At 32.2% G+C, this 26,370-nt stretch overlaps 1 protein-coding gene and 2 non-coding genes across 9 annotated transcripts in view; all 3 read left to right on the top strand.

Moving 5' to 3' along the window:
• LOC100882678 (uncharacterized) overlaps positions 1–26,370 on the top strand; it is a 490,348-nt gene that overhangs the window by 340,948 nt on the left and 123,030 nt on the right. For all 7 annotated transcript variants that reach the window (XM_076534887.1, XM_076534889.1, XM_076534885.1 and 4 more), the window contains one exon: positions 13,926–14,128. In XM_076534887.1, the coding sequence (XP_076391002.1) occupies positions 13,926–14,128 (203 nt within the window). The remainder of the gene's footprint in view (positions 1–13,925; positions 14,129–26,370) is intronic.
• On the top strand, positions 1,611–1,682 carry TRNAP-UGG (transfer RNA proline (anticodon UGG)). The gene has a single exon. It is a non-coding gene; the product is annotated as a tRNA-Pro (tRNA).
• On the top strand, positions 1,969–2,040 carry TRNAP-UGG (transfer RNA proline (anticodon UGG)). Its single transcript has one exon. It is a non-coding gene; the product is annotated as a tRNA-Pro (tRNA).

The following is a 26,370-nucleotide window of genomic DNA, read 5'->3' as shown; positions in this document are numbered from 1 at the left end:
AAAAACTGTGTCCTCATTGATTTTTTAAACTCATTTCTATGTGTTCAAATACTTCTGTGACTTTAGCCATATTATGTGTATAAGACATAATTCGTGTCTATTGTATATACTTTGATTTGTTTAAAATTTTACCGATAGAATTTAGAAAATTATACCTTCTTACAGTGCTAATAATATTTCAATAAATGTTGTATAATATACTTATTATAACTAATATAATATTTTATAGCGAATGTTCAAATATTTTCGTGAATTACAGTATATATAAATATAGTTACTTTCTGTTACAATTATACAATTCTGTTATAATGTACTAATTATAGTTAATAAAGTACTTAATGGTAAATGTTTCATTCAAAATATGAATAAACGATCAACGGTTAATTATCCATACAGTATGTGTTGAAAATAGCAAAAATAAATATACAAGTATGTCGGTAATTTGTCAATATGTCGGTAATAAAGTTTGTATATTTATCTACTAGCTATACGATACCGCTCGTTTAAACGAGACCCTCAAATGTTAAAATAAAATAATATCTAAAATATTAATTCTTCTCTGTTCTCATATCAATTACAAGATTGCATTCGCATATTAAGAGTTCTTGCTTAAAGTTTCCTTCCTAGTTACAGTTTCATATTTTTAAAATAAATTTGTTCAAAGTTTCAATGGTGTTAGTTGTGTTATATTTATATTAAATAGTTTTTCAATATCATATTTTAAAAACTATACTCCCATTTCCATTAGTATGTTTATGAATAAAGTGGTATTTGAATAATGTCCAGCACTGATACCTATTATAATACTGTTAGCATTTCTATTTCCGGTGTTCGTCGGTCACGAAATACATGCAAAGAAGGCCAAACGATCGAGCCGACCGATGGTGCCGAACTATGAGTGTAGTGAATGCGATGCGGCCGAGTCCGTGACGTCGTTTGTGACGTCTTCGGCGCGACTGGAATGACTGCGGTTACTACGTGACCGTTTTGGACACCAGTGAACTGTATGCTCATTGTCAATAGACTGTACTCAATGCAGCACATTAATAATCTTAAAACGATATATTTATTTTAAAAAGAGACTGACGAAAAGATTCTAGAATATTTGGAGAAAGTCTATACTGTTACGTATAGCTGTTGAGAATGAATCGTTGCAAACTTGCTGCATTACATAACAATTCGGGTTATTGTTGTTACTCACTTTATGACTGCGTATTCTGATTAATGATGCACTTATACTTATAATGTTATTTATTAATAACGCTATCTATGAAATAATTCTTTAAAAAAAATTAAATAAAATGAGGTATTACTAATATTGAGGTACTAGTAATATTGCTAATATTTTATATATTTTCGTCTGTGAATTGTCTCTTATAATTTGTTCTCGTACAAATTTTTTAAAGCATATGTGAAATGATATATGAGAATTTTTAAAGCAACATATTTTGTATTACGGTACCATTATTTGTCTTTATGTTGTAGTATATTAATTGAAATATAACTTTATTTTAGTATATCAATACATAAAAGAAGAAAAAATTATAATTTATATAACATAGGACAAGATAATTCTTCATAACTGTGTTGTAAAAGCATCTCGTTGAACTGGCTCAGTGGTCTAGGGGTATGATTCTCGCTTTGGGTGCGAGAGGTCCCGGGTTCAAATCCCGGCTGAGCCCAGTGTAATTTTTTTTTTCTTTCAAAAATTCAATGTTTCAATTGTTTTATAAAAATAATAAAAAATTTTTTTAAACGAATAAAAAATATAAAATTGTAGAAAAAATATAAATTAACGAAATATCTTTTTATTTTATTGCTTGGAGATATGCTATTTGTATGTAATTTCAAATATTTTAATTAAGTTATAGAACATGCAAAAAGAAAGCAGTAATTATAATATTTTTGTAATAATATAAATTCAAATTGTTTGCAACGATAAACAAAAAATTGAATAAAACAACAACTGGCTCAGTGGTCTAGGGGTATGATTCTCGCTTTGGGTGCGAGAGGTCCCGGGTTCAAATCCCGGCTGAGCCCAGTTTTTTTTCGTATAATTTTTAAACGATACTTTACAAATATATTATGGATATAATTTACGTATTACGTTTGATATTTTACAAGATTGTTTAAAATTTGTTTACATAGTTAACATGATAATTATGTTAAACAATAATTGAAGTATTACATTATTAATGTAGTTTTCAATAAAGTAGTTATTTAATTCTTTGTTACATTCTTATTACATTTTGTTGAAAATATACTATATTTTATTAACAACTATAGCATTTAGCTCAGCTTTTCTAAAAAAAAAGTATCAAAGTATTGAATTCAATTCTATAAATAGGACTGGAGATTAAAATTCGTAAGTTCTCACTTTTGTAATATCAGATAAAAAATGAAAATTTAATAACTTATTTTAAAGGAATTGGAATTTTAAAAATTATACGTTTTCATGAAATTAAGTCATCTGTATACGTTTTCACAAATAAGGATATCCTCTTTTAATTTCACTTGCATTACAACATATTTTAGTTGGAATACCTTGATATCGAAGCTTAGAATTGATCGACTGTACGTGAAGTTATAAACTTGGTTAATTACTTCCGTAAGAACAGATCTGCACAGATTTGTTAAAAATAATCAAGTTTATTATGTGTATGTATTAGTTTTCATCGTTACTTTAAAGTAATTTTCTTTGTTAATATTTTATAACCAGTAGAATAATTTTAATCAAAATATTTCAGCACCTTTAACTTAGAGAATGAATCTCTTACAAGGGAACATATCCAACTCCGACACGCCGATTTTGATGAAACTTATGTGAGATATAGTTCTCAAAAAAATATTTGACACGTATTTTTTTATCGGCAATCGTGCATATTGAAGGGGTGAAAATAGCCCTCGAAGTTGGGGGTGGAAATCATATTTTTGGGAATATCTCCGGAATTAAAGAAGATAATTGGATTAATTTTTTTGTAAATTGTTGGTCTTTTAATAGGCAATTTTTGTGCGAAAATAAATTTCAATAAACTTTATTTGTTTAAATAATATTTTGAAAATTTATAATTTTTGTTTAAATTTTTGCACTAAATGTTGATCTATTTTTTTGTAACTTCGTGTACGTAAACTATGGACAAAAATAGAGGATACGTGTTTTTGGAATTTGTTGTTGGTTGCAATGTTTATTAAATATATAATTTAAAATCACCTCCTGTGAGGAGGAGCAATCAGCATTTTTATTAAAAATATCATTATTTTTACAATCTTTTACCATATTTTAGACATTTTATACCTCTTCATATGCCGTTAATTGATTTCTGAATAATTATTGTAAGCCTCGCAGGTATGAGCGTGATGCGGTTATGATCAACGCCGCGCCGTAAGGAACATAGACTTTTATGGCCAATATTGTTAAAAAATAATTTAATTTAATTCTATTTTCGTAGTTTTTTAAAAAATCCCAATGTTTCCAAAAGTTCTAAATATTTTATTTAGATTGAAGACTTTACAGTAAAAGTATAGTGAAAGTATAAAAGCAGTATTGGCCTATGTTGAATCTTATTAAGTTATCTATGAATCTTATTAAGTTTGATATCTGTGAGACTATATAGAAATTAAAATGGAAGGTTCTAAGTATAAACGAAATATAAAACCATTTGATGGTTCGAAATATAGCTCATGGAAATTTAGAATACTTTCTGTTTTTGAAGAGCTTGACATTATTAAAGTTATTAATGAAGAAAAACCAGATATGATAAGTGAAGAGTGGCCAAAGGCAGAAAGAATAGTAAAAGCAGTTATTGTTGAACATTTGGTAGATTCTTTTCTCGGATTCGCAAAAAATAATAATACCGCAAAGGAAATTTTACAAAATTTGGATAAAATTTACGAAAGAAAAAGTGTAGCAACACAATTAGCTATCAGGAACAAACTTTCGGCTTTAAAGTTCAAAAATGATAAATCACTAATAAAATATTATACAGAATTCGATGAATTGATTACTGAATTAATTGCAGTAGGTGCAAAATTAGAAGAAGTTGATAAAGTCTCACATTTATTAACAACACTTCCGAAGTCGTATGAAGGAGTAATTACTGCCATAGAAACGTTAACAGAAGACAATTTAACACTAGATTTTGTAAAAACAAGATTATTAGATCACGAAGTTAAATTGAAAAATGATATTAGTGATATTACTACGAAAGTACTTCAACTCAATAGAACAGATAATTCAACAATAGAAAAGAATCAATATAAAAATGAAAAATTTAGAAATACATTTAAGAAGACAAATAAGAATTTTAAAAACAAATTAAAATGCCATTTTTGTGGAAGGAAAAATCATGTTATAAAGAATTGTATTTTTCGTAAGAAGAGGGAACAGTATTTACTTGAGAAGAAAAGAAATTATAATTATTCCAACAATGATAATCAACAAGCATCGACATCGTATACGAATACAACACCAATTGATAGCACACAATCATTTGCATTTATGGTTAGAAATTATCAGCATGAACTTGGTAATAAATTGAATTTTGTTTTAGATTCTGGAGCTTCAGATCATATTGTTAACAATGATAGTTATTTTATCAACTTTATTGAATTAAATCCGCCTGTGAAGATTTTAGTTGCCAAAAATGGAGAATATATAACAGCTACGAAAAGGGGAATCATTAATGTAATAAGCGATACAGGAGCAAATGGAACTTTGGAGGACGTTCTTTATAGTGCAGAAGTTGCACAAAATTTATTATCTGTTAGAAAAATGCAAAAGGCTGGTATGGAAATAATTTTTAATCAAAATGGAGTTAAAATATTAAAAGATGGAAAAACCATCATTAACGGTAAGCCAACAAACAATTTGATAACAGTTACTTTCGAAATTGGCAAGGTTAATACTAGGGTTTTTAATATTGAGACAGATGTTTATGATCTTTGGCATCAACGTTTAGGTCATGTGAGTAGAAATAAATTTTTAGAATTGAAAAATAATAAAATGTTTGATGATATTAGTAAAATTGAAAAAGTTACACCTTCTGAAAAATAATGTGAAAGTTGTATATTAGGCAAACAATCAAGGTTACCATTTAGAAAGTTGAAAGATAAAACATATATTAAACGTTCACTATTCATTGTGCACACAGATGTATGTGGTCCAATTACTTCGGCAACATATAATGGTAAAAATTATTTTGTTAGTTTTATAGATGAATTTACACATTATTGTATAACATATTTACTTACATATAAATCAGAAGTGTTTACTGTATTTCAAGATTTCGTTTCGAAGCGCACTGCTCATTTTAATTTAAAAATGGTAAATTTATATTGCGATAATGGTAGGGAATTTCTATCAAATGAAATGAAAGAGTATTGTGTTAAAAATGGAATAACTTATCACTTGACTGTTCCACATACTCCACAATTAAATGGTGTTTCGGAAAGAATGATGAGAACAATAGTAGAAAAAGCTCGTACAATGTTAAACGGTGCAAAACTTAATAAAATATTTTGGGGAGAGGCAGTATTAACTGCAACTTATTTAATAAAATAACTCCTACTAAGGCTCTAAAAGTTAATAAAACATCATATGAATTGTGGCATAGTAAAAAGCCTAAATTAACATTTTTAAAAGTTTTTGGTAGTACAGTTTTTGTTTTAAACAAAACCAGGAAATCAAAATTTGATGCAAAATCCTGGAAAGGTATTTTTCTTGATTATTGTCCAAATGGTTACAAACTGTGGGATGTACAGACGGAAAAATTAATTATGGCAAGAGATGTAGTTGTCGATGAAAATGATTATTTAACATCTCGTCCAATTGGGAGATTAGAAAACATTAATGATGGTAATTTTAAAATTGATGAAACTGATGCATCTAACAAAAGGTCAAAATCAGTAGAAATAAAAGAAACTAACGCATCTGACAATGAGTCAAAGTTAGTAAACTCCCGAGAATCTGATGTGAATAGTACATCAGATAATATTTTGGAAAATAAATCTGATAGTAAATCAGATGAGTCTGTACATAATCCATACAAAATTAGAAAATTAGATGGTAATTTGGATGATTTTACAGGTGGAACAGATAAGTTGAGTAAAATCATTAAAGTAATATGTAATGATACAGATGATAAAATACTAAATGATTTACAGCCACGGAGAAGCGATAGAATAAAATCTAAACCTCCTGTTTCTTATGAAGAATTAGAATTCAATGATTATTTTATGTGTGCACAATCTGTAGTTTATAAAATTCCAAATTCTTTTCAAGAGATAAAATATAGAGATGACAGAGAAAAATGGGAAATTGCTATAAATGACGAAATTAATTCATTATTAAAAAATGAAACTTGGACATTGGTACCAGAACAAAGCAGTATGAATATAGTTGACTGTAAATGGATTTTTACAATTAAAAATGATGAATTTGGTAAACCTGTAAAATATAAGGCACGTTTAGTTGCTAGGGGGTTTAGCCAAAAACACATGATAGATTATGATGAAACATTTGCCCCAGTCGCACGTATTACCAGTTTTAGATTTATTTTAGCATTTGCAAATCAATTTAAGTTGTTAGTACATCATATGGATGTAAAAACAGCATTTCTGAATGGTGATTTAAAAGAGGAAATATATATGAAAGTACCTGAAGGAATTAAAAGTAATGGAAATCAAGTATGTAAGATAAATAACGCAATTTATGGTTTAAAACAGGCAGCAAGATGCTGGTATGAAACATTTGAAAAGGTATTGATAGAAAAAGGGTTTAAAAATTCAGCAGTGGATAAATGTATATATTTGTTAGATAGAGGAGATATAAAGAAAAATATTTACGTCGTGTTATATGTAGATGATTTAATTATTGCAACTTACGATATAATCACAATGAATAATTTTAAAAATTATGTGAAAGGAAAATTTAATATGACTGATTTAAAAGATGTAAAATTATTTTTAGGAATAAGAGTTCAGAGGAGTGTAAATACAGTTACTTTAGATCAAAGTGCATATATAAATACAATACTAGAAAAATTTAAAATGTTGGATTGTAATACAATTAGTACACCTTTACCCAGTAAATTAGATTATATTGCTTTAAATTCAGAAGAAAAATATGATGCTCCATGTAGAAATTTAATTGGATGTTTAATGTATGTTATGCTTTGTACAAGACCAGATTTGAGTATTTCAGTAAACATTTTGAGTAGATATACAAATAAAAATAATAAAATGTTTTGGCAATATTTAAAAGGGGTTCTGAGATATTTAAAAGGTGCAATAGATTTGAAATTAATATATAAACAAGGGGATTATAAAGACATTTTGACAGGATATGTGGATTCTGATTGGGGTGGAAGTAATTTTACTGATAGAAAAAGTACAACAGGATATTTGTTTCTATTATACAAAAAGTGTGTGATTTGCTGGAATACTAGAAAACAATTATCAGTTGCTGCCTCATCAACTGAAGCAGAATATATGGCTTTATTTGAAGGTGTAAAAGAAGCCTTATGGTTAAAAAGTTTAGCAGCTAGCATCAATATTAATATTAAAGATCCAATACTAATTTATGAGGATAACAATGGGTGTATTAGTATTGCAAATAATCCAACAAATCATAAAAAGACGAAGCACATTGATATAAAGTATCACTTCTCTAGAGAGCAAATTGAGAAAAAGGTTATTAAACTCGAATTTATTCCAACAGGTAATCAATTGGCAGATATATTGACTAAGCCTTTACCAGCACCAAAATTCATAGAATTCAGAAAACAAATGGGTTTAGAATAAATTTTATAATTTTTAGTTTGTGTATGTGTTTATATATTTCTATATAAAAACGTTAATAATTGTTGTAAATAATAGTAAATGAAGATTAATTTAAGAACATGGTCTAATCAGGTTTTTCTGGGTTTTCCTGATTCTTTGCAACAAATGTTGGGCCATATGTAATTCCCAGGTAAGACTAGGAAGGACAGTCTTATTTTAATAAGTAACTTAATTTGATTATGCCAAAACAGTTAAATACACTAGATTTATTTTTGAGGGGGCGTGTTGAAAATAGCAAAAATAAATATACAAGTATGTCGGTAATTTGTCAATATGTCGGTAATAAATTTTGTATATTTATCTACCAGCTATACGATACCGCTCGTTTAAACGAGATCCTCAAATGTTAAAATAAAATAATATCTAAAATATTAATTCTTCTCTGTTCTCATATCAATTACAAGATTGCATTTGCATATTAAGAGTTCTTGCATAAAGCTTCCATCCTAGTTACAGTTTCATATTTATAAAATAAATTTGTTCAAAGTTTCAATGGTGTTAGTTGTGTTATATTTATATTAAATAGTTTTTCAATATCATATTTTAAAAACTATACTCCCATTTCCATCATGGTCTCAAAATAATGACTTTATAGTAAATAATCCCAATGTTAAACACATACAAATGTGATCGCTTAATAATAATCATTTTTCAATATAATATGTAGATTTTTCTATAAATAATGATCACTGAATGTTGATTCTTCTAACAAGGAAAGGCACGCAAGTGTCCCCCTCCGATTTTGATGAAACTTCGTAGGATTGTTAAGCAGGCAAAAATAAGGGACACATATTTTTTTTTATCGGCTGAGACGCGGGTTTAAGGGGTGAAACGAGGCCTTAAAGTTTCGACCCCTTTTGACTATCTCAAAAACCATACGAGATACATTAAAACTTCTAATAGAAAAGTTGTATGGTTTCTTGCGTGTAATAACAGGATGTTAACCAATTTTGCAAAATACAATTTGTTTATAACAAAAAAATTGTTCATAACCTTATTTTACAATTTATTCAAATTTGTATAATGACAAAAAGTGTAGAGAATTTTATTACAAATCCATTGGTATATATATATATACAATATTGCCTCCTACAATTCCTCAGATTTTTATCATAAAGGTTCGCGCGAGCGTCCGCATGATACTAAACCGGATCATATTGGACGATATTACACTACCAGTCAACGTCATTTTTAAGCATAAATAAAAAACAATTATATTTGCGTTATATATAACTGTTAATTTTATTAAATTTGTATTACAAAACATTTGTTGTTAAAGTACATAGGTATTCTACGTATATGTCAATTTTATACGTAACGAATAGTTTGAATAAGTTAGGGAACATAATCGTGGCAATAATGGTATTCTTCGAAAAAATGTTTCAAACACAACGGTTTCCGACATTAAGTATATGTAATAATTGGTACGTCACGGCATATGTATATGGCATTGTGGTTCATTATGTGATGCATAGCAAAATTCTACTGTATTTGGAAAATGAGGTGGTTTTGACGATATGAATCCACTTTTATATCATAAAATGAAATTTTCAAATCGTGGTGAAGAAAACTGATTATGAACAAGTCATTGTAGTTTTAGAATGCTATCTCGTGTGTGGAGATTAATGTCATATTGCAATATACAACTATGTCCGAAAAGCGACAAACAAAATTTTTCTATGCGCGAAATCCGTACACGTATAATAGTTGTAAATATTTTGTAGTTCTAGTTAGAATCATAAATAACATTATTTCTTTATTTATCGGAATAGCTTCGTCAACCCTACGACAACAATGCGCGCTCCAAGAATCTAATAATAGAGCTGTTTTGTTGTTTGTATTTGGAGAATAAACTTCTGTTAACCAGGTTTTAAAATTTTCTTTTGTAAGTTTTCCGGATGTCGATGCCATAACAAAAATATTCATCGCCTTGAACATGGTCTGCTGTAATCGAGGTTCAAATACTCCATGGTATAAAGTAGATACATATCGTCAAGGCCTCATTTTCAAAATCTCGTATTTTGCTAAACGTCACATAATGAACCACTATGCCACATATGTAGTGACGCAGCAATTATTTCATGTGCATGGTGCATCGAAAACCGTTTGAATCATTTCTTCGAGCAATACCATCATTGCCGTGATTATGTTCCCTAACTTATTCAAACATTCATTACCTAATAAAATTAACATATAGAATACCTCTGTACTTTAACGATAAATGTTAATTATAACGCAAATGTAATTGTTTCTCATTTATGCTTATAAATAATGTTGACTGACAGTGCAATATCGTCCGACTTTATCCGATTTAGTATCGTGCGGCGCGTCGCGGGCGCGCACGCGTAACGTTTATATTAAAAATCTGAGGAATTGTAGGAGGCAATATCGTATATACATATACCAATGGATTTGTAATAAAATTCTCTACACTTTTTGTCATTATACAAATTTGAATAAATTGTAAAATAAGGTTATGAACAATTTTTTTGTTATAAACAAATTGTATTTTGCAAAATTGGTTAACATCCTGTTATTATACGCAAGAAACCATACAACTTTTCTATTAGAAGTTTTAATGTATCTCGTATGATTTTCGAGATAGCCAAAAGGGGTCGAAACTTTAAGGGCTCGTTTCACCCCTTAAACCCGCGTCTCAGCCGATAAAAAAAAATACGTGTCCAATATACGTATATTGTATACTAAGTAAATTAGTTTTTAAGTATAAGACTAAATACTTACCAAAAACTTATTAATAAAAAGTATATTCCGTCTAATATCTCTTTTAATTAACGTATACGACATTTTATTACATAAATTAAAATTCATGCGTTCTTTTCATTGCTCCGTTAATTATATGCCTTTTTGATTGATTTGAACAAATTAATGTATACGAACATGTACATTTCTGTGGAGACTTGCATCGCGCTTTGTATTATTCGCGCCATTTATATTCTATTGTTTTTTTGTACGATGTAATATTCGAGTTGGCAGCAGTGGGAGACAAAAGAATAAACGAGCAGAGTCTTCATCGTGGCGTGGCGCGTGGTGCGATGCACACGTGCATTTTGTAATCCGTTAAGATTAAAAGTATATTATAAGTGAAAGATATATAATTAATTAAAAACCCAACAATTTCCTCTACAAAATTAATGACATTGGAAATACATTTGTAGTTAATAACTTATTATGTAAAAATCTGTAATTATGCTGATAAGAAATACCTTATCAAGATAACAATAATTGAAATAGTAAGTAAAATATTTACAACTACGATGTTTTAGTGTTTTGATCAATATATTATTTTAATTATCATTTTCAATAAAATAAAATAAACAATGGTCAATAATGGAGACATTTAGAGACTTTACATTTTAAACAAATTTTTTAATAGAATATATTCATTAATTGCTTAAAACTGACAATTTTTTAATTTCCAAACTTTCATGTTTTGAAATTTTATGAAAATTTCAAAGTTTCCAAATCTTCAAGTCCCTAAATTCATAAATTTTAAAGTCCATAAATTTCGATATTCTTAATTTCTCTAGTTCTTCAATCTCAAAATCCCCAAATTCTTAAATCTCTTATAATCAAATTTCGTAAGTTCTTCCATTTTCAAACTTGCAGATATACAAACGTTTGGAATTCCGTATGCCCATGTCCTCAAATTTGTATATTCCAAATTTCTAGAACTCCAAATTCCTAAATCTTCAAATTTTATGAACCCCAAATCTTTCTAGATTTTCATATTCTTGTATTTATGAATTTCAAAGTCATGGTGCCTAAATCCCTAGGTCTTCAAATTTCTAGATCAACTAATTGCTAAACTGTCAAATCATTAGATTACCATAGTTGAAAGCTGTAAGTCTCAAACTGAGAAATTTTCTATGTTTTAAAATTCCTAGAACTTTATATATTTAAGTTCCTGAATTTCTAGGCTGTCAAATCCCTAAGCTTGCCTATTCGCAAACCTCTATCCACAAATTCTTGTGTCACCAATTTCTTAACATATCCACAAATGTTTGTGTTTCTAAATACTCAACTTGTTTTCAAATACTTACGTTCTCAGAATTTTTACTTGTTTCTAAATCTTCCAATCTTCCAGAATCTTTATAAATTAGCAAATGTGAAGTCTTTTCCTTCAGTTGCTATGGTTTTTCTAAAGGAGCCAGATTTGCTCTTCACTGTAGTTGCATACTGATCAATTCGCAGTTCAAACATTTTATGTCAAAGTTGTTAAACGTTATTAAAATATAAAAACGTGTATACCTGTTACATATTGACTGTTTTACATAATACGGTTTAATATCAACCGCATTACCAATAGAAACGACGTAATTGCGTAAATATGCAGGTCGGAAGAATATTAGTCAGGGTCTGGCTGTATGGCCAGTTACGTATTATATGGTATTTCCGTACCATCGACTAATACATGTTGTATTAATGTCTCGTCTACTCACGGTAAGAGGATTAATCGTCTAAGAGTGGGACTTAACTGTTGGAAAAAGGTCGGGGATTGGCTGTCTGAGAATCAGATTCGCATGACTGTCACAGGAAAAGGAGTTCAACACCTCTAGTATAGTGTCTCATATCGTTATTCTTTATTATATCTGCTGGTAACTATGAAAATGGTGTGCGTTAGAATAAAATAAAATTGAAAGTTCGTAATTGTTTTGTATTATATTGTAGAAACTTTTGAATTAAATATATGTTTATTAACTGAATAATTATTAAACATATTATTAAATTACAAGGGAAATTACACACGTTCTTTCCAATGAAAGGATAACATAAGACTGATAGAAAATCAAATAAATGTTCATAGCAATAATGCGTTTTTTAATGAAACATGACCAATTGCAACCCCAATTCACTCTGTTTCCACTTCACAAGGAATATTCAGAATCACTGACGGGCCACTCAAGTAATACTGCACCAATAAATGCCTACAATATCGACATTCTTTCCTATATTATGCAAGAACTATTTACAAATGTTTATAAATTTAATTGTTAGTAAGTTAGTCATTATAAAATTGATTGAAGTTTAGGATACATTTATTTGAAGTATGTTGTATCAGCCATATACTGAAAAACCTATCATTTAATAAGAGGTACAATCAGAAGTAAATTTGGCTTTCGCTGGAGAAAATGCAGAAATTTAGAATTTTTTCAATTCTGAAGTTCAACGAACTTGGCACGTAAGAATTTAGAACTTGGAGATTTGGAAATTTGAGAATTTGGAAGTTTAAGATATAATATGAATTTAGAAATATGCAAATTTGAGAATATATAGTTTTGGGAACATGAATTTAAAAATATGGGCATATGGATATTTGAGAATTTGGAAGTTTAAATTTTTATGAAATTATAAGTTTAGGAATATGTGGATTTGGGAATGTATGGATTTAGAAATGCAGTGATTTGAGATTGTAATGATTTGGAAATCTGGGATCTTATAAATATAGGATTTGAGAATTTATTCTAGGAATAAATGTTAGATTTGGGAATGTAGAAATTTGAAAAACTGAACTATTTGAATTTTTGGAATTTGGGAATTTCGTAATTTGAGATTTTTTAAATTTCAAAATTAGAAGATATTTCAATTATCAAGCTATAACAAATAATTAAAGGGAATATTAATCAAGAATAATAAATCAGTATGCACGAATTTAATTCTTCTTTTGCAGTACAATTGTGACTTATTGTTGGTATAAGTCACTTTTTATATACATGTGCAATTCTAAAAACTGTCTAAGAAACATATTTCAAACAATATTCAATAAGTATACATGATAAAGGAACCACCTCGGACTTCAATGATTTTTAAATATATTGAAATCTTGGTTTTCTCAAGTAGTTAACGGTCTTATAACTTTTTGACGAATAATAAGCGACGATTAAATTATAGAGGAAAGTTACTCAAGAACATGTCCTTAATTATATATGTCAAGGTCAATGTCATTGGGGTTAAATACCTTTTTGTGAATATTTTCCAAAACTGAAACACCTTTTACGTAGGTATCATTCTTTGCGTGTTGGAAGAAGGAGTTATCTAAAGGTATGATTATTTGTCTATTATTCCAGGCCCAGCACCATGGCGGCTGAGGATGGTACGCTGAGTAGCGGACTTGGGGCGAAATTAAAATGTCCGACTCCTATCTCGCGCTTGAGAGTGGAGAAGATCGAGGGTGGTCTCATGGTAGCTGGGGTTGTAATAGCTGCGAACTGCCAGATTGCGCTTCCGGCATTCGGGTTTCTCTTTATATTCGTCGGCGCTGTGCTCACTGGTTCGTATTTTTCTCCTTATTGCTTCTGTCAACATACACTGCTGCCCATACGCACTCCGACACTGTTCATGAAACTCAGAGTACCCTTGATAGGTTTTAACCGCGCAGCGACCATAAATGTATTATCCATCGCATTACACGCTAGTCACTCCATGATTATATTCTAACCAGAAAACTGATATGTTTGTCCTTCATATGCTTGCAATACTTAATATACGAAATAGGCGCTGAAATAAATTGAAAGACAGGATGTTTTATAAAATGGAACACTGAGAGGAACATATTTTCACTTTGAAGAAAACTTTTAGATTTGAAATAAACAATTTAATAAATTTAGGTGCATCCTCTTAACTCGAACCTTTAACATTAGACAAAATTTACAATTGAATAATTTTCTAAAATTTGACAGAAAAGATTTGTTTTTTGTTAAATGAAACTAACAATTAATATATTTGAACCTTTTTTGATTAGCACCAGATGTTCAAATTCTACATACGAAAACTTCTTTGAATCGTCGCAATTCGTTAACGCGTTTAATTATTTGCCAGGTTATATTTATTACGTGATAACACGACTTTACTTTATAAAGATATCTCAGAATAAAACCGAACATGGGTGGATATTTTACGCAAAAAATGAAAAATATAGAATAACAATTTTATTAAGGTCTTATTTTCGAGAAAATTATGTCTAAAAATTTGTAATTGTATGTTACCGTTATTAATATTTAACGATATGCTGATAATGTCGTTAAAATATCGTTACTGGATTCATCGAATTTGATTGAAGCAGAATGTAACGCGTTTAAATTTATCGCTATACGGTCATATATTGCATGTTATAGTATTTTATAAATATGCAAATGTAACACACATAGACAACTTATGTATTTCGAATTACTTCAAATTTCATTGATGTAGCTTTTTATTTATTATTATATTTCATATTTTGCACTTTCTTATAAAAATTTAATGACTTTCGTCTATGTTTATCATTATTTATGTATATTTGTGAATAAGTATGTGAGTAAAAATTCTCAAATTTACAAAATTTGCATATTCCAGATTTGTATATTCCAAAATTTTACAATATAGGCATCTGAAAATTTAGAGATTTTTTGTTTGAAAATTCAGGAACTCAGTCGTTCAGAAATTTTTACGTTTGAAAATTTAGGAACTTTGAGAATTTTTAAATTTGGTAATTTTCAAATTTATGAATTTGAAATTGAATTTGTAATTTTCAAAATGAATTTGTAACAATACCGAACATTCTCGACCGCCTGGAACAATCGAGAAGACCGGCTCGCGAAACGGAGCAGCGTGCGTCGAGAATCGAGCCGAACATTCGCGAACTCCGAAACGAGCGCGTGGCTCGCCGACCGCGGAGCCGCCGAACGTTCGCGAGGCCACGAAAGCATGCCGAGTTTCGATATCGGTTCGATATTTTAAATATCGGTTTCGGAGCCGCGATCGCGGCAGATTCCTGCTGAGCTCTTTTGGGAGAGAACGAGGTAAATACCATGGTCGCCCTTTAGAGTCACGGGAGAATACGGGGGCTCTTAACTGGCCGCCCTGGTATGGAGAGAACGGCAGAACGACTCGCCGCCGGTCGCCTACCAGGGAATGGACGGTGGAACCACCCGGATGCCCGAGGCAATCCAGAGAGCATCTTCTGCTCTCCTTCTGGGATGGAGAGAACGGCTGGAACCTACCGTCGGTCGCCATCCAGGGGGAGCAAGCGGGAGAATACTCTCTGGTTCGCGTTAATAGAGAGAACGGCTGGAACTCGCCGCCGATCGCCCAGTTTATCGTACTTTCGGGAGAGAACGGCTGGAACTCGCCGCCGGTCGCCCAATCTATTGTATTTCTGGAGAGAACGGCTGGAACTTGCCGCCGGTCGCCCAGTATATTGTATTTCGGGAGAAAACGGCTGGAACTCGCCGCCGGTCGCTTGCTAATGAGGAGAGTACAGGAATTCTATCCTGGCCGCCCTTGGAACGGAGAGAACGGCTGGATTACCCGCCGGTCGCCTTTCATGGAATGGCCGGAAGAATCTCCCAGACGCCTGTAGTAGAAATTGTACAAAAGTATTGAAAATTCCGAAAACGACGTTTCCGTCCGATCCGTTCTCCGCTGTTTAAAATTGTACTTGTATAATTGCTTAATTGACAGATTTTGAAATTTTATGTTTGTGTTGTATGAAACCAAATATGAATAAATATTGTTATTTGTGTTTTCCACAGAATCCTTTGAGAAGTTTTCCTTTGCGAATATCCTTGCAAAAAATTCATCCTATAAATTTGAAAATTCTGAAATTTTCAAATCCTAAAATATTCAAATTATTAAATCTCCAAATCCTCACATTTATAAATTTACAAACTTCATAAATTTGAAAATGTACAAAATTTGGGAGTTTTGAAGATTTAGGAATATAGGAATTTATAAATGTACAAGTTTGTTAAATCTCCAAATCCTCACATTTATAAATTTACAATTTGGAAATTTTAGGATTTGGAGATTTCAGAATTGCAGAATCTGGAAATTTAAAAATTCCATGTGTTGAAGATTTATGAAATTAAATATTTGAAAATTTAGGGAATTTGAAATTTGTATGATCGTGATTGTTTTAAACTATTAATTTGGAAATTTGGGTACTTGGAGGCTTGAGGATTTGAAAATTGAATGACGTGAAATAGCCTTGTCACGATCATGTGAAGGTCACCTTTAATTTCTTTAATAAAACACTCTAACAAGATATTTTTTCATTAAGCATTTTACGAGTTATAGGGTGTGAAAGTTACCGTATCGTCGCGCCTGCATTAGCATCAGCCAAAGTGTACCGCGCGTAGGTTACATGGTTGAATAATTTGGCCACCCACTGTAAATAATGCCCACGGTGAAATTATTATTTGCAAAGGACTTTATTTATACAACTCTTTTCCAATGCTCTATTCATTCGCTCTGTATGGTTAATACTATTTTTACCATGATTTGGTGTAGAACTATTTCTACCAAAAGGTGCCTTTTGACACCTTCTCGTTTCAATGAAAATAATTGCCAAAACTTTTGGGATTTGAAATTATCAGTTAAATGTAGATAATTTGAGAAATGTATTTACTAATACATCGATGTATTTTTATTAGAGATTGTTTAATCAGGTTGTAAATTCTAGCTTAATTCATCAATTGACAAAATACAAATATAGCGGTGCACACTAAAATGCAATATGATGCAGTATGACGCAACTCCTGTATTTTCCGTCACAACTGAAATCGGGATTTTCTAATATGACAATGATTACAATTCATCTGATGCTGCAAAATGGTGTTGATATTTGTATGTAAAATGGTTTAAAAATAAGTACTGCTATAAAATCCTTAAGGTGTCAAAATACACTTCATGGTAAACATAAATATACCATATGCACATTTTTAGATCTAGGATGAGCTGGAAGAAAATGATATCGCGAATTAATTTAACAACTATTGATTAAAATGATTCAGCTTAGAGAATAATTTTAAATTAAAATTTGAAAAGTGTCTTTTGACAGTTCTTGGTATATATAGTGATAAACTCTTCTTTTGCGACCTATTTCTAACGTGTTTTATTCTTGTATACATTTACACACTCACTGAAGTATTTTCACGGTTACCGCTCCCTACTCTCGTTTCTTTCTCATTCGTTGCTCGTAGTCTCTCACCTGTAACCATTCACCTGTTATCGCTGTTTATTTGGATAGTCTTTTTTGGCGTTACGTGTGGACATATTTGGAGTACAAGCTGAAATAGCCTCGATATTTTTGCGTTAACCGCGTTTATCCTCCGCACAACGATTCCTATTTTTTGTTTTTATTCTATTTTACACTCCTACATAAATATTTTGGTATTGCTAATATTGATCGGTAATTAGTATGTAGTTTGCGTTGCAGAAACGGGGCGAATTGTCTTCTAACTTCAGGGTCAAAGAGTAGGTGTAACAAGAGTCGACACTTTAATTGATACCTTTGATGTTTGGCAAATCTCGTTGAATTGGTTGTGGAAACGAATGGAAAATTTAGATCAAATGAATTAAGTTATCCTCTATGAATTTATGTAAGCCTCTAGTAATTAGAAATCTATTTATTGTAAATTTCTTGTATATTACTAATATTGGCTTTCGAAGTATTTACATCAATTTTACAACTTGAAAATGTGAACAATAAAGATATATGTACATATATTGAAATTATTACTTTACAAAATGTATTTCAAGAATATATATTACAAAAATTATTATTGGAAATAACTTATAAAGAATTATAATTCTGATCTCTGATAAAGTTAACTTCGCTTTTATACGTATTCGATTCTCGTGTTCGAAGCTATCGCAATGACAAAATTTATCTCAATTTTAATATAAATGTTATATAAATTTTAATATAAATTAATATAAATTAATATAATTTAGTATAAATGTTCTTTGACGATATTAATTAATATTAGCGCTTTATAATCTACCGCTGCGAGGAATTCGACGTAAGTGAGATTCTCTAAACGTACCTAAATACGCGTTTGCAAAAATTAGACAGATTTATTTACTATCTAACGCGGTGTAATCGATTACGGAAATGACTCTAAGTGAGAACAGTATTCTTTTATTAATTCAAATGACCAAAATTTATCTGAATCTGTGGAACTACTCTTCGGAACAATTACTCTTATGATTTGACTCGACAACTAAATAGTTCATGACCCTTTTAGCCAAAACGAATACTGACATCCGAAACCAGATCGCTTAATTGGGGAGCTCTGCGTTAGCCAGCTACTAAAACGACCCAACGATACCAGAATCAGGTGAACAATATAAGTTCGACAGGGTAGCAAATCAATTGACTCTAATTGTAAAATTGTAATTGCTGAACTGCTACCCAAAAGACACGGGTTTCAGAGACCAAGCCGCTCAAATGGGGAGCCTGCTATTCGCTGGCTACTAAACTACCCAGAGCGAGCTCCGAGAATCTGATGGCGCGTTAGCAATTCGACCCAAAATTAAATATGAGTAGCTGAGAGCTATCGTTTCGATATCTTAGCCTTTCTTGGTGCTAAGTATAGCTCTCTCCCGAGGGAGTTTCAGATACGAGATCGTTTGAATGGGGAGCTCTGCGTTAGCCAGCTACTAAAACGACCCACGACCAAGTATCCAAATGGCGTATACTCGCTTGACCAATCAAGTATCAAGATTCGTTGAGGCTCTTGACAGCGGAAATTGTTCTGAGTTCTTATTCTTATCAGAGAGAGTTGTGACTAGCTCGACTTCGAAAACTGTTCTGATTTTAGACGGGTTTCGCTCGCCCTTTTATACTCGCAGGTTCGCCGAATTCCTGGAATTTCTGTGACGTCAGAATATCTAAATTTTCATATAACTTCGTTATTATACATTAATTATAAAATCGAACGGTTTAGTTATGATTTAAATGTCGCTCTTTAATTTCTGGCTAACAATTTGATATTAAAATAGTAGTATAACGGTGTTTTAGCGAAAAATACATTTTCTGTCCTTTTCTAATTAACTGCGTACGAATTCTATGAGAGCTGAATCTATTCCGATTTACAGTTTTTTAATTGAAGAAAATAATTGTGGTTCCGGCCATGAATAGGTTAGTAATGACTGATTTCACGTATATAATTTGATTTAGATAATTAATTAATTTAATGTTTGATAATGCCGTAAATGGAAATAGTATCGCTATCCTTTTCTAGGATTAGCGCTGATCTCAAGGATTTCGGGCGAGTATCGCGGCACGTAGGCACATCATAGCGTAACGGAAATTTCTTATACAAACTATTTATTAGAAAAATAAAATAAAATAATACATTATCTTGTTCTAATCGTTCTAACTTAATGTTCAATTATTTTTATGGAAGATATTACCTACTCTAAATCAAAATCATAAGTTAATTAATATAAATGAAAATATATATATACATATATATACATATATTGATTACTGTTTCTTGACCACGGTATCCAACGAATTGTCTCAAGTTGGCCGAGTGGTCAGTGGATCGGTAGTTCTCTCCTAACAAGGAGACGGAGCACAGGCGGGTTTAGGACAAAACTCACGAAAAGTTGATGAAATAAAGAATACTCATTTGACACGTTTACACAGTTATTTAATAAATGACACTCACGACAGACACTGGACGACGATAACGATAATAATCAATTCGGATAACAAAAGTTGGTTGGAAAATCGGGAGGAAACACGGCTAACGTTGTGACTCTGCAAAGTTCACACGGATAATGATATTTTAAAGTTAAACGGTAATCAAAATTGAACCTTTATCCCTTCGATGGCGTGGCGGTAGGACTAATCTCGTGCGGGAGGGATTAACGCGTGTACGCAGCGATGTAACAAGGCTTAGACGTGCCTAGGCTTATTATTCTTATTTCGGAACAATTACCGACTGTCGAATTTGGTAGATCGATAATCGATACGTGACATACTGTCGGTAATTTGGCAACTACTGTCGGTAATTAACTATTCTAAACGGTGGGTACAAGATTGTCGTGACGTTGAAGGGAACCCAAAAAAAAACTTCTCCAGGGACGTTACACATGTAGAAACCATTGGTTGCTGAATGACATACTTGTGCCCTATGTATATTCGTTTTCCATGTGTCTCGTTGAAATCATACCCTCACCCCGTTTCATTTGACACGATCATTTAAATTGGTCGTATTGTTCCATTTCTCTGTAAAGGTAGTGGCTTTCAGAGTGTCGCTTCTTGTTACACCTACTCTTTATTCAGAGCGTCATAGTCCACGAAATATAACTTGTAGTAATGTTACACGTAGTGAAATAAGCAGGAAAAAATGGCAGTTCCATCTCTATTTTTTTTTGCTTCATATTTTAATATTTTCGGTGATCAGCGAAAAGTCATCATAGTGTTTTCAGGACACAGTTGTGATAATACGACAGACTTTCTTTCCAACAGTATTATTTTATATTTCTCAGAAAACTATATCACAGTTTTACATTTTAAACACGGATAATGTTGAAAAAGATGCAATAAAAATACAGCATACAATATATTCTGCCCATCTTCTATATTATAATTAGCATTTTTATGTCTACTTTAAAGCCTGATTTCTAACACAACAAAAGTTAAAAGAAAGTTTCGCTTACTACTTTTGGGTATTTATTATAGTGCAAGACATAATCGTAGGATTATTTACGCCACCGAGCACACGGAAAATTTGCATTTTTAACTTGGTGTACATAATCACTGTTAAGACGTTCAAAAGATATATAACAATTTCCAGTCCGTTTCTGTGGTTATTGATTATATTATTGAGCACATGAATAATTAAAGCTCCTGGCTCCTATGTGAATCAAAAAGTTTACACACTGTTTAATTTGAAAAACAACAATGTTTAATTTTTACTAAAATCTACTCTATTACAGATTTGGAGTCGGTAGATGCCTATACGCGAATTTGAGATGCAATACCAGTGAAAAAAATGTTGTTGTTGTTGTATTGTTTATGGAAAGAAATTTTGAGTACTAAAGTAATGGACACCGAGTGCAATATTGCTTACGGGTGAAATATTGGGGATGTGTGAAATTTTAAAAAGTTGACTAGCGAAAACGATCGGCAATGAGCTGCAAATTTTGATTCTAGATTTTGCATCCGTCCAGAAAAAGTATCGGAACGATATTCTTCGTTAGTTCTTGGTATTACTATTTTTTTAAAATTAGAACTATTTTGTTTCCGTTGTATAAAATAAATTATACTCGCACGTTCAGTTCTACCATTGTGTCTCTGATTTATTACAAAAATTTTGATAATCTGGATTTTTTGTTATTAGTGCAACGCGAAATTTTGAAAATATTATCTATGTTTGCTTTTTATGTATGTAAGTCAAAACCAAAATATGAAGTTTCACAAATGACATACATACATATGAGTGGCGTAAATTTGATCGCGCAATCTTCACGCAGTACACCTTGGGTAACGTGAATATCAATGATATGTTAGATTTGAAATTTCATATCTTGGGAATGATTTGTACGAAAAACAAACATAGGTAGTATTGTGGAAGCGTCTCGATGGGGCTACAAGAATGTGAAATAAAAAATGAGTAGTTTTTACTTAAAAAACTAAAGATGACGTTCGCATGACCTTCAAACAACCATGCAAGGTCAAATTGTTGCCACCACCTTATGTTTGTCTTAATATTCGGCAATTTTTGTTTGAAATGTTTGTCCATATATAAAACCATTTTCGAGATATAAGGGTGGAGTCCGATTTTAGAAAGGTCCTGTATGTTCAGTTAAAATTTTAACTCTCTATATTAAAAACAAGAGTTTTCAATTGTTCTGTGAAAACCGTCATTTAAAAAATTTGTTTACGGTACTGATTTTTTTTTCATATTCAGTGTTTAAATTCACTGAAACCAGCGGTGAATTATGTTGAAGCAATTTTTAAAGATTATTTGTAGTTTTGTTCAAGTAATGAGTAATCTCTTTGTAAGAACGATTTTTAGTGGCTGGTTTTAAACGTTCTGATGTGTCAGGTATGTTATTCTGATGAAGTGTGACTTTTGAGGAATAATAATACTTCATATTATGTATCGTTATTCTGCGCGGAAGAAAGTAGATATGTTGAATATTTTTTACGACTTTTCTGAAAACAAACAATTAGAAACAATTCTTCCCTTTCAAGAAAACCCATCTACTTCGATTAAAAAGTGGTCAATTTATTTTAAGGATGGCTTAAATTTAACAAATTTAATTCAAAAACTTTTAAAAAACACAACTATTCCTTATTCAAGATTAATCTAGACTCCGGTATTCTTTTACTTAAAACAAAATTTTAACCGTTCGAACCAATTACACTTTCCAACGCTTGCAAATTACAAATGTTTCATACAAGTGCCTTCACACAAGCCTTCAAACACAGATGTCTTTACATAGATCTTCAAGCGATTTACATTATGATGTTCCAATTGCATCAACACATAAAGTTCTGCAATCATAAAATTCCAAATTTTTCAAATATCGCAAAATATAAAGCATTTAGGAATTTGATAATCCACGGCGTATTAAGTTTTGTCATTGGTTTTTAACAAATAACAAAAATGATTTTAATTTTTGTAGAAAAATATTATGTAACCTGAATAATGCTTATTTTCCACTGTGCCACACGGTAAGATGCATATTAATACCCATTTTTATAAATGATGGGCATTTATAAAAATGGATATTAAAAAAGGTGTGTAGTATTCCGTTTAAAAAAATGAAGATCGAGCTATCATATTACTTAAAAATGCACAATTCTCCTCCTCTTTGACTATTTTCTAATGTTTACCAAATTACGAAGAAAATGACAGTTCAAATTATTGCAAACACTCTGTATATACAGTATGAATATATACATATGTATAGTATAGCACGATAGTATTTCGTGAAGTCATTGAGAGTTTTAAATTTACGATAGATATGTTGTAAAAGTCACCGGGTCACATAAGACAATAGAGCACACTAATTGATCCTTCTCAAAAATAGGACAAAAACAGGAAAAGAGAAATTTGAAGTATTTTTATATTTAGGCTGGCTTTATTCTTATTTTTGTACAATGTACAATACGCAAATTTATATTTTAAGAAATAGTAAGGGATCATAAACAAATAGTTGTCGAGAAACATTTATTTCGGTTGTTCGTAACATTTACTGTTGAACGTAACTTTATTGCGGTCTTTCATAACTGTTATTGATCTGGAAAATTTATCTTGTTTACTTATAATAGTTGTCGACGATAGAAATTGTATTTTTGATCAGTTGCTGCAGGGTAAAGTATTGTTTTACGTTTGACCAGGATAATTCGTCACATTACAATGTTTTCGGTATAGAGTCTTTTAGATGGTTTACGGTACAACTTATGTCAACAACACTGTGAGAAGTCTATGTTTGTTAACTTAAGTTATAATTTATGATATAAACTATATACGAAAAAAGTTTGTATTAGTCACAATATGGAGTGGAAATTTTATTTTAATTGTGACGGATCGGTGGGGGAAAAGCCCGAAGGGGGTTCCCTAGAGTGGGGGCAGTTAGGGAAAACGGCCCTCCACGCACCAATGCTCACACCCACGGCCGATTTATTTTATGGGACGCCAGTGCCAATGCACTCGTCCGCGGAAATCGCCCTTCCGGCTGCTCTGTCGGGAGCGGGAATCAGAGGGGGTCAGAAAAAAAAAACAATTAGTAAAAGATCCGCGAGTTTGTATCCAACAAAGAAAACTTTTATTCGGGCCTCCAAGTGGGCCACGTAGACGGAACCAAAAAATGAATTCTAGTGGGCCCCACGCGTTACAAGCAACGGTCGAGGAAAAAGGGATCGACTCGCCAGTTGCGAGGGAGGCTTTCGCGGCGCGGGGGCACACGGTACGCGCGAGTACAGAGATAGAAAAATACAAAAATGCCGAGGTATACGTCCGCAGGGAGCACGCCCTCTCAGAGGTCGTGGACAACAAGGGGACGTTGGTCCTAAATACCAAATACAGCAGAAGGAAAAGAGATAAAGTAAGGGGGAACGGTGTCGTTGTAGACCGTTCGCGGCCTCTAGGGTCCTCGTCACTGGGGCCAGGGGTCCTATCGCCCTCGCCCACGCGCAAATGAATAACATAGAAAAGGGTAAGGAGATGATTCCTACCTTTTTGCGCAGGGGTGTCCAAAAATCTCCACGCTGGGGCGGCGGCGACAAATAATCCACGCAGGCACACACACAGTACACAAAAAACCAAAGACCGAAGAAAAAATGAACGCACTATTGATAAACCAAAAGAAACGGAGCAAAAGAACGAAACGCAGAGCAAAAACAAAAGAAACGGATTTAAATTGAAACGGGGGGCTGTGACGTAGACTCGACTTTCGGTCACGGCAGCTCGCTTGCTTCTCCCTTTGTCTCGATCTTCTTCCCCGGTTCGCGGGATTCCCCCACCCCGAGGATTTCGGCGTCGAGGATGGGCCATCCCACGGTGACGTTTGGTGGCCAGGTCCTGGGGCCCTCTCGAGGTGGCAGTTGGGGGTGGCTTGTCCCCAGGCCTGGCGTTTCCCGGTGATCGGCTGCCGGTCGCCCCCGCGGAGGATGACGAGGTGGCGCCGCGACCGGACAGCCGGTGTCTTCTTCGGTGGACCCATCCCGCGCCTCCGTCGCTCACGGAGAGGTTCCTTCGCGACCGCGGACAGCGGTGGCTCCGATGGTGGCTGCAGGCAAGGGGGGGGGGGGGGGGGGAGAGAAAAGCGGGGCTCGTAAAAATATATATAAAAAAAGAAGCGTTCGAAGAAGAAAAAAAACACACACACACACACACACGCTCATACTTGTACTCGCCCCAGCGGCGAGGGGGTCCGCTTGGGCGGAGGAGTGGGGCTGGCAATTCGGGAGGATTCTCGTAACGAGGCATAACCAAAAAAAAAGCTAATCAATCATAATGAAAATATGCCTCGTTACATAATACATAAAACACAGTATTTAAATATTTTGCGTCATTATTTAGCATAAAATGAAATTAGATTGCAGTTGGAAGACAATTGCTTATTACTTTCAACAAAATAAAGGTTTAAACAATAAGTGCAACTCATATTGTGAAGAAGTATTGTATACTTCACTTACCACGACCTAACATTGTATTTCTTAGCGCACTAACGACAACAAGGCTGGGAAATGGCTTGAGAAAACAGCAAATAACGCATAAAGACATGTGAAAGTATCAATTTACACGTTAACGTATGACTATTAAATTATACAGTAAGATGGACAACTGCTTGTTCACAGAATAATTTGGTGTCAAAAGGAACTGACTGACTGTTGTTGTTCAAAGATCAACATCTTCAAAGTTGGAGATCTGTCGTTTTGTTCAAATTCAACTTCTTTGAAAATTGTAGATAGCGGAAGAAGCAGCTTAATAATACATTCTTCAGTACACATCAATCTATAATTTTGTGATCAGTTATTGTAGATGTACGATTTTGTCTTTGTGCGTATGCCATCGTATATATTCAATTTGTGTTAAATATTTGATAAAATTTAGTTTCCTTTTTATTTACAAGTAATTAATAATATATATGGAGTATTGTTACATCCGTTACACGAGTTACGTTTATACAGTGCATTTTGAGTCAGAATTAAAAATCGATTTGACTATGACTATCTGTATGTGATTCACAAATACGATGACAACCATTTTTATATGATTT

This window comes from Megachile rotundata, chromosome 8, assembly GCF_050947335.1.
Source record: "Megachile rotundata isolate GNS110a chromosome 8, iyMegRotu1, whole genome shotgun sequence".
Classification (NCBI taxonomy): domain Eukaryota; kingdom Metazoa; phylum Arthropoda; class Insecta; order Hymenoptera; family Megachilidae; genus Megachile; species Megachile rotundata.
This window is presented reverse-complemented; position numbering and strand designations above follow the sequence as displayed.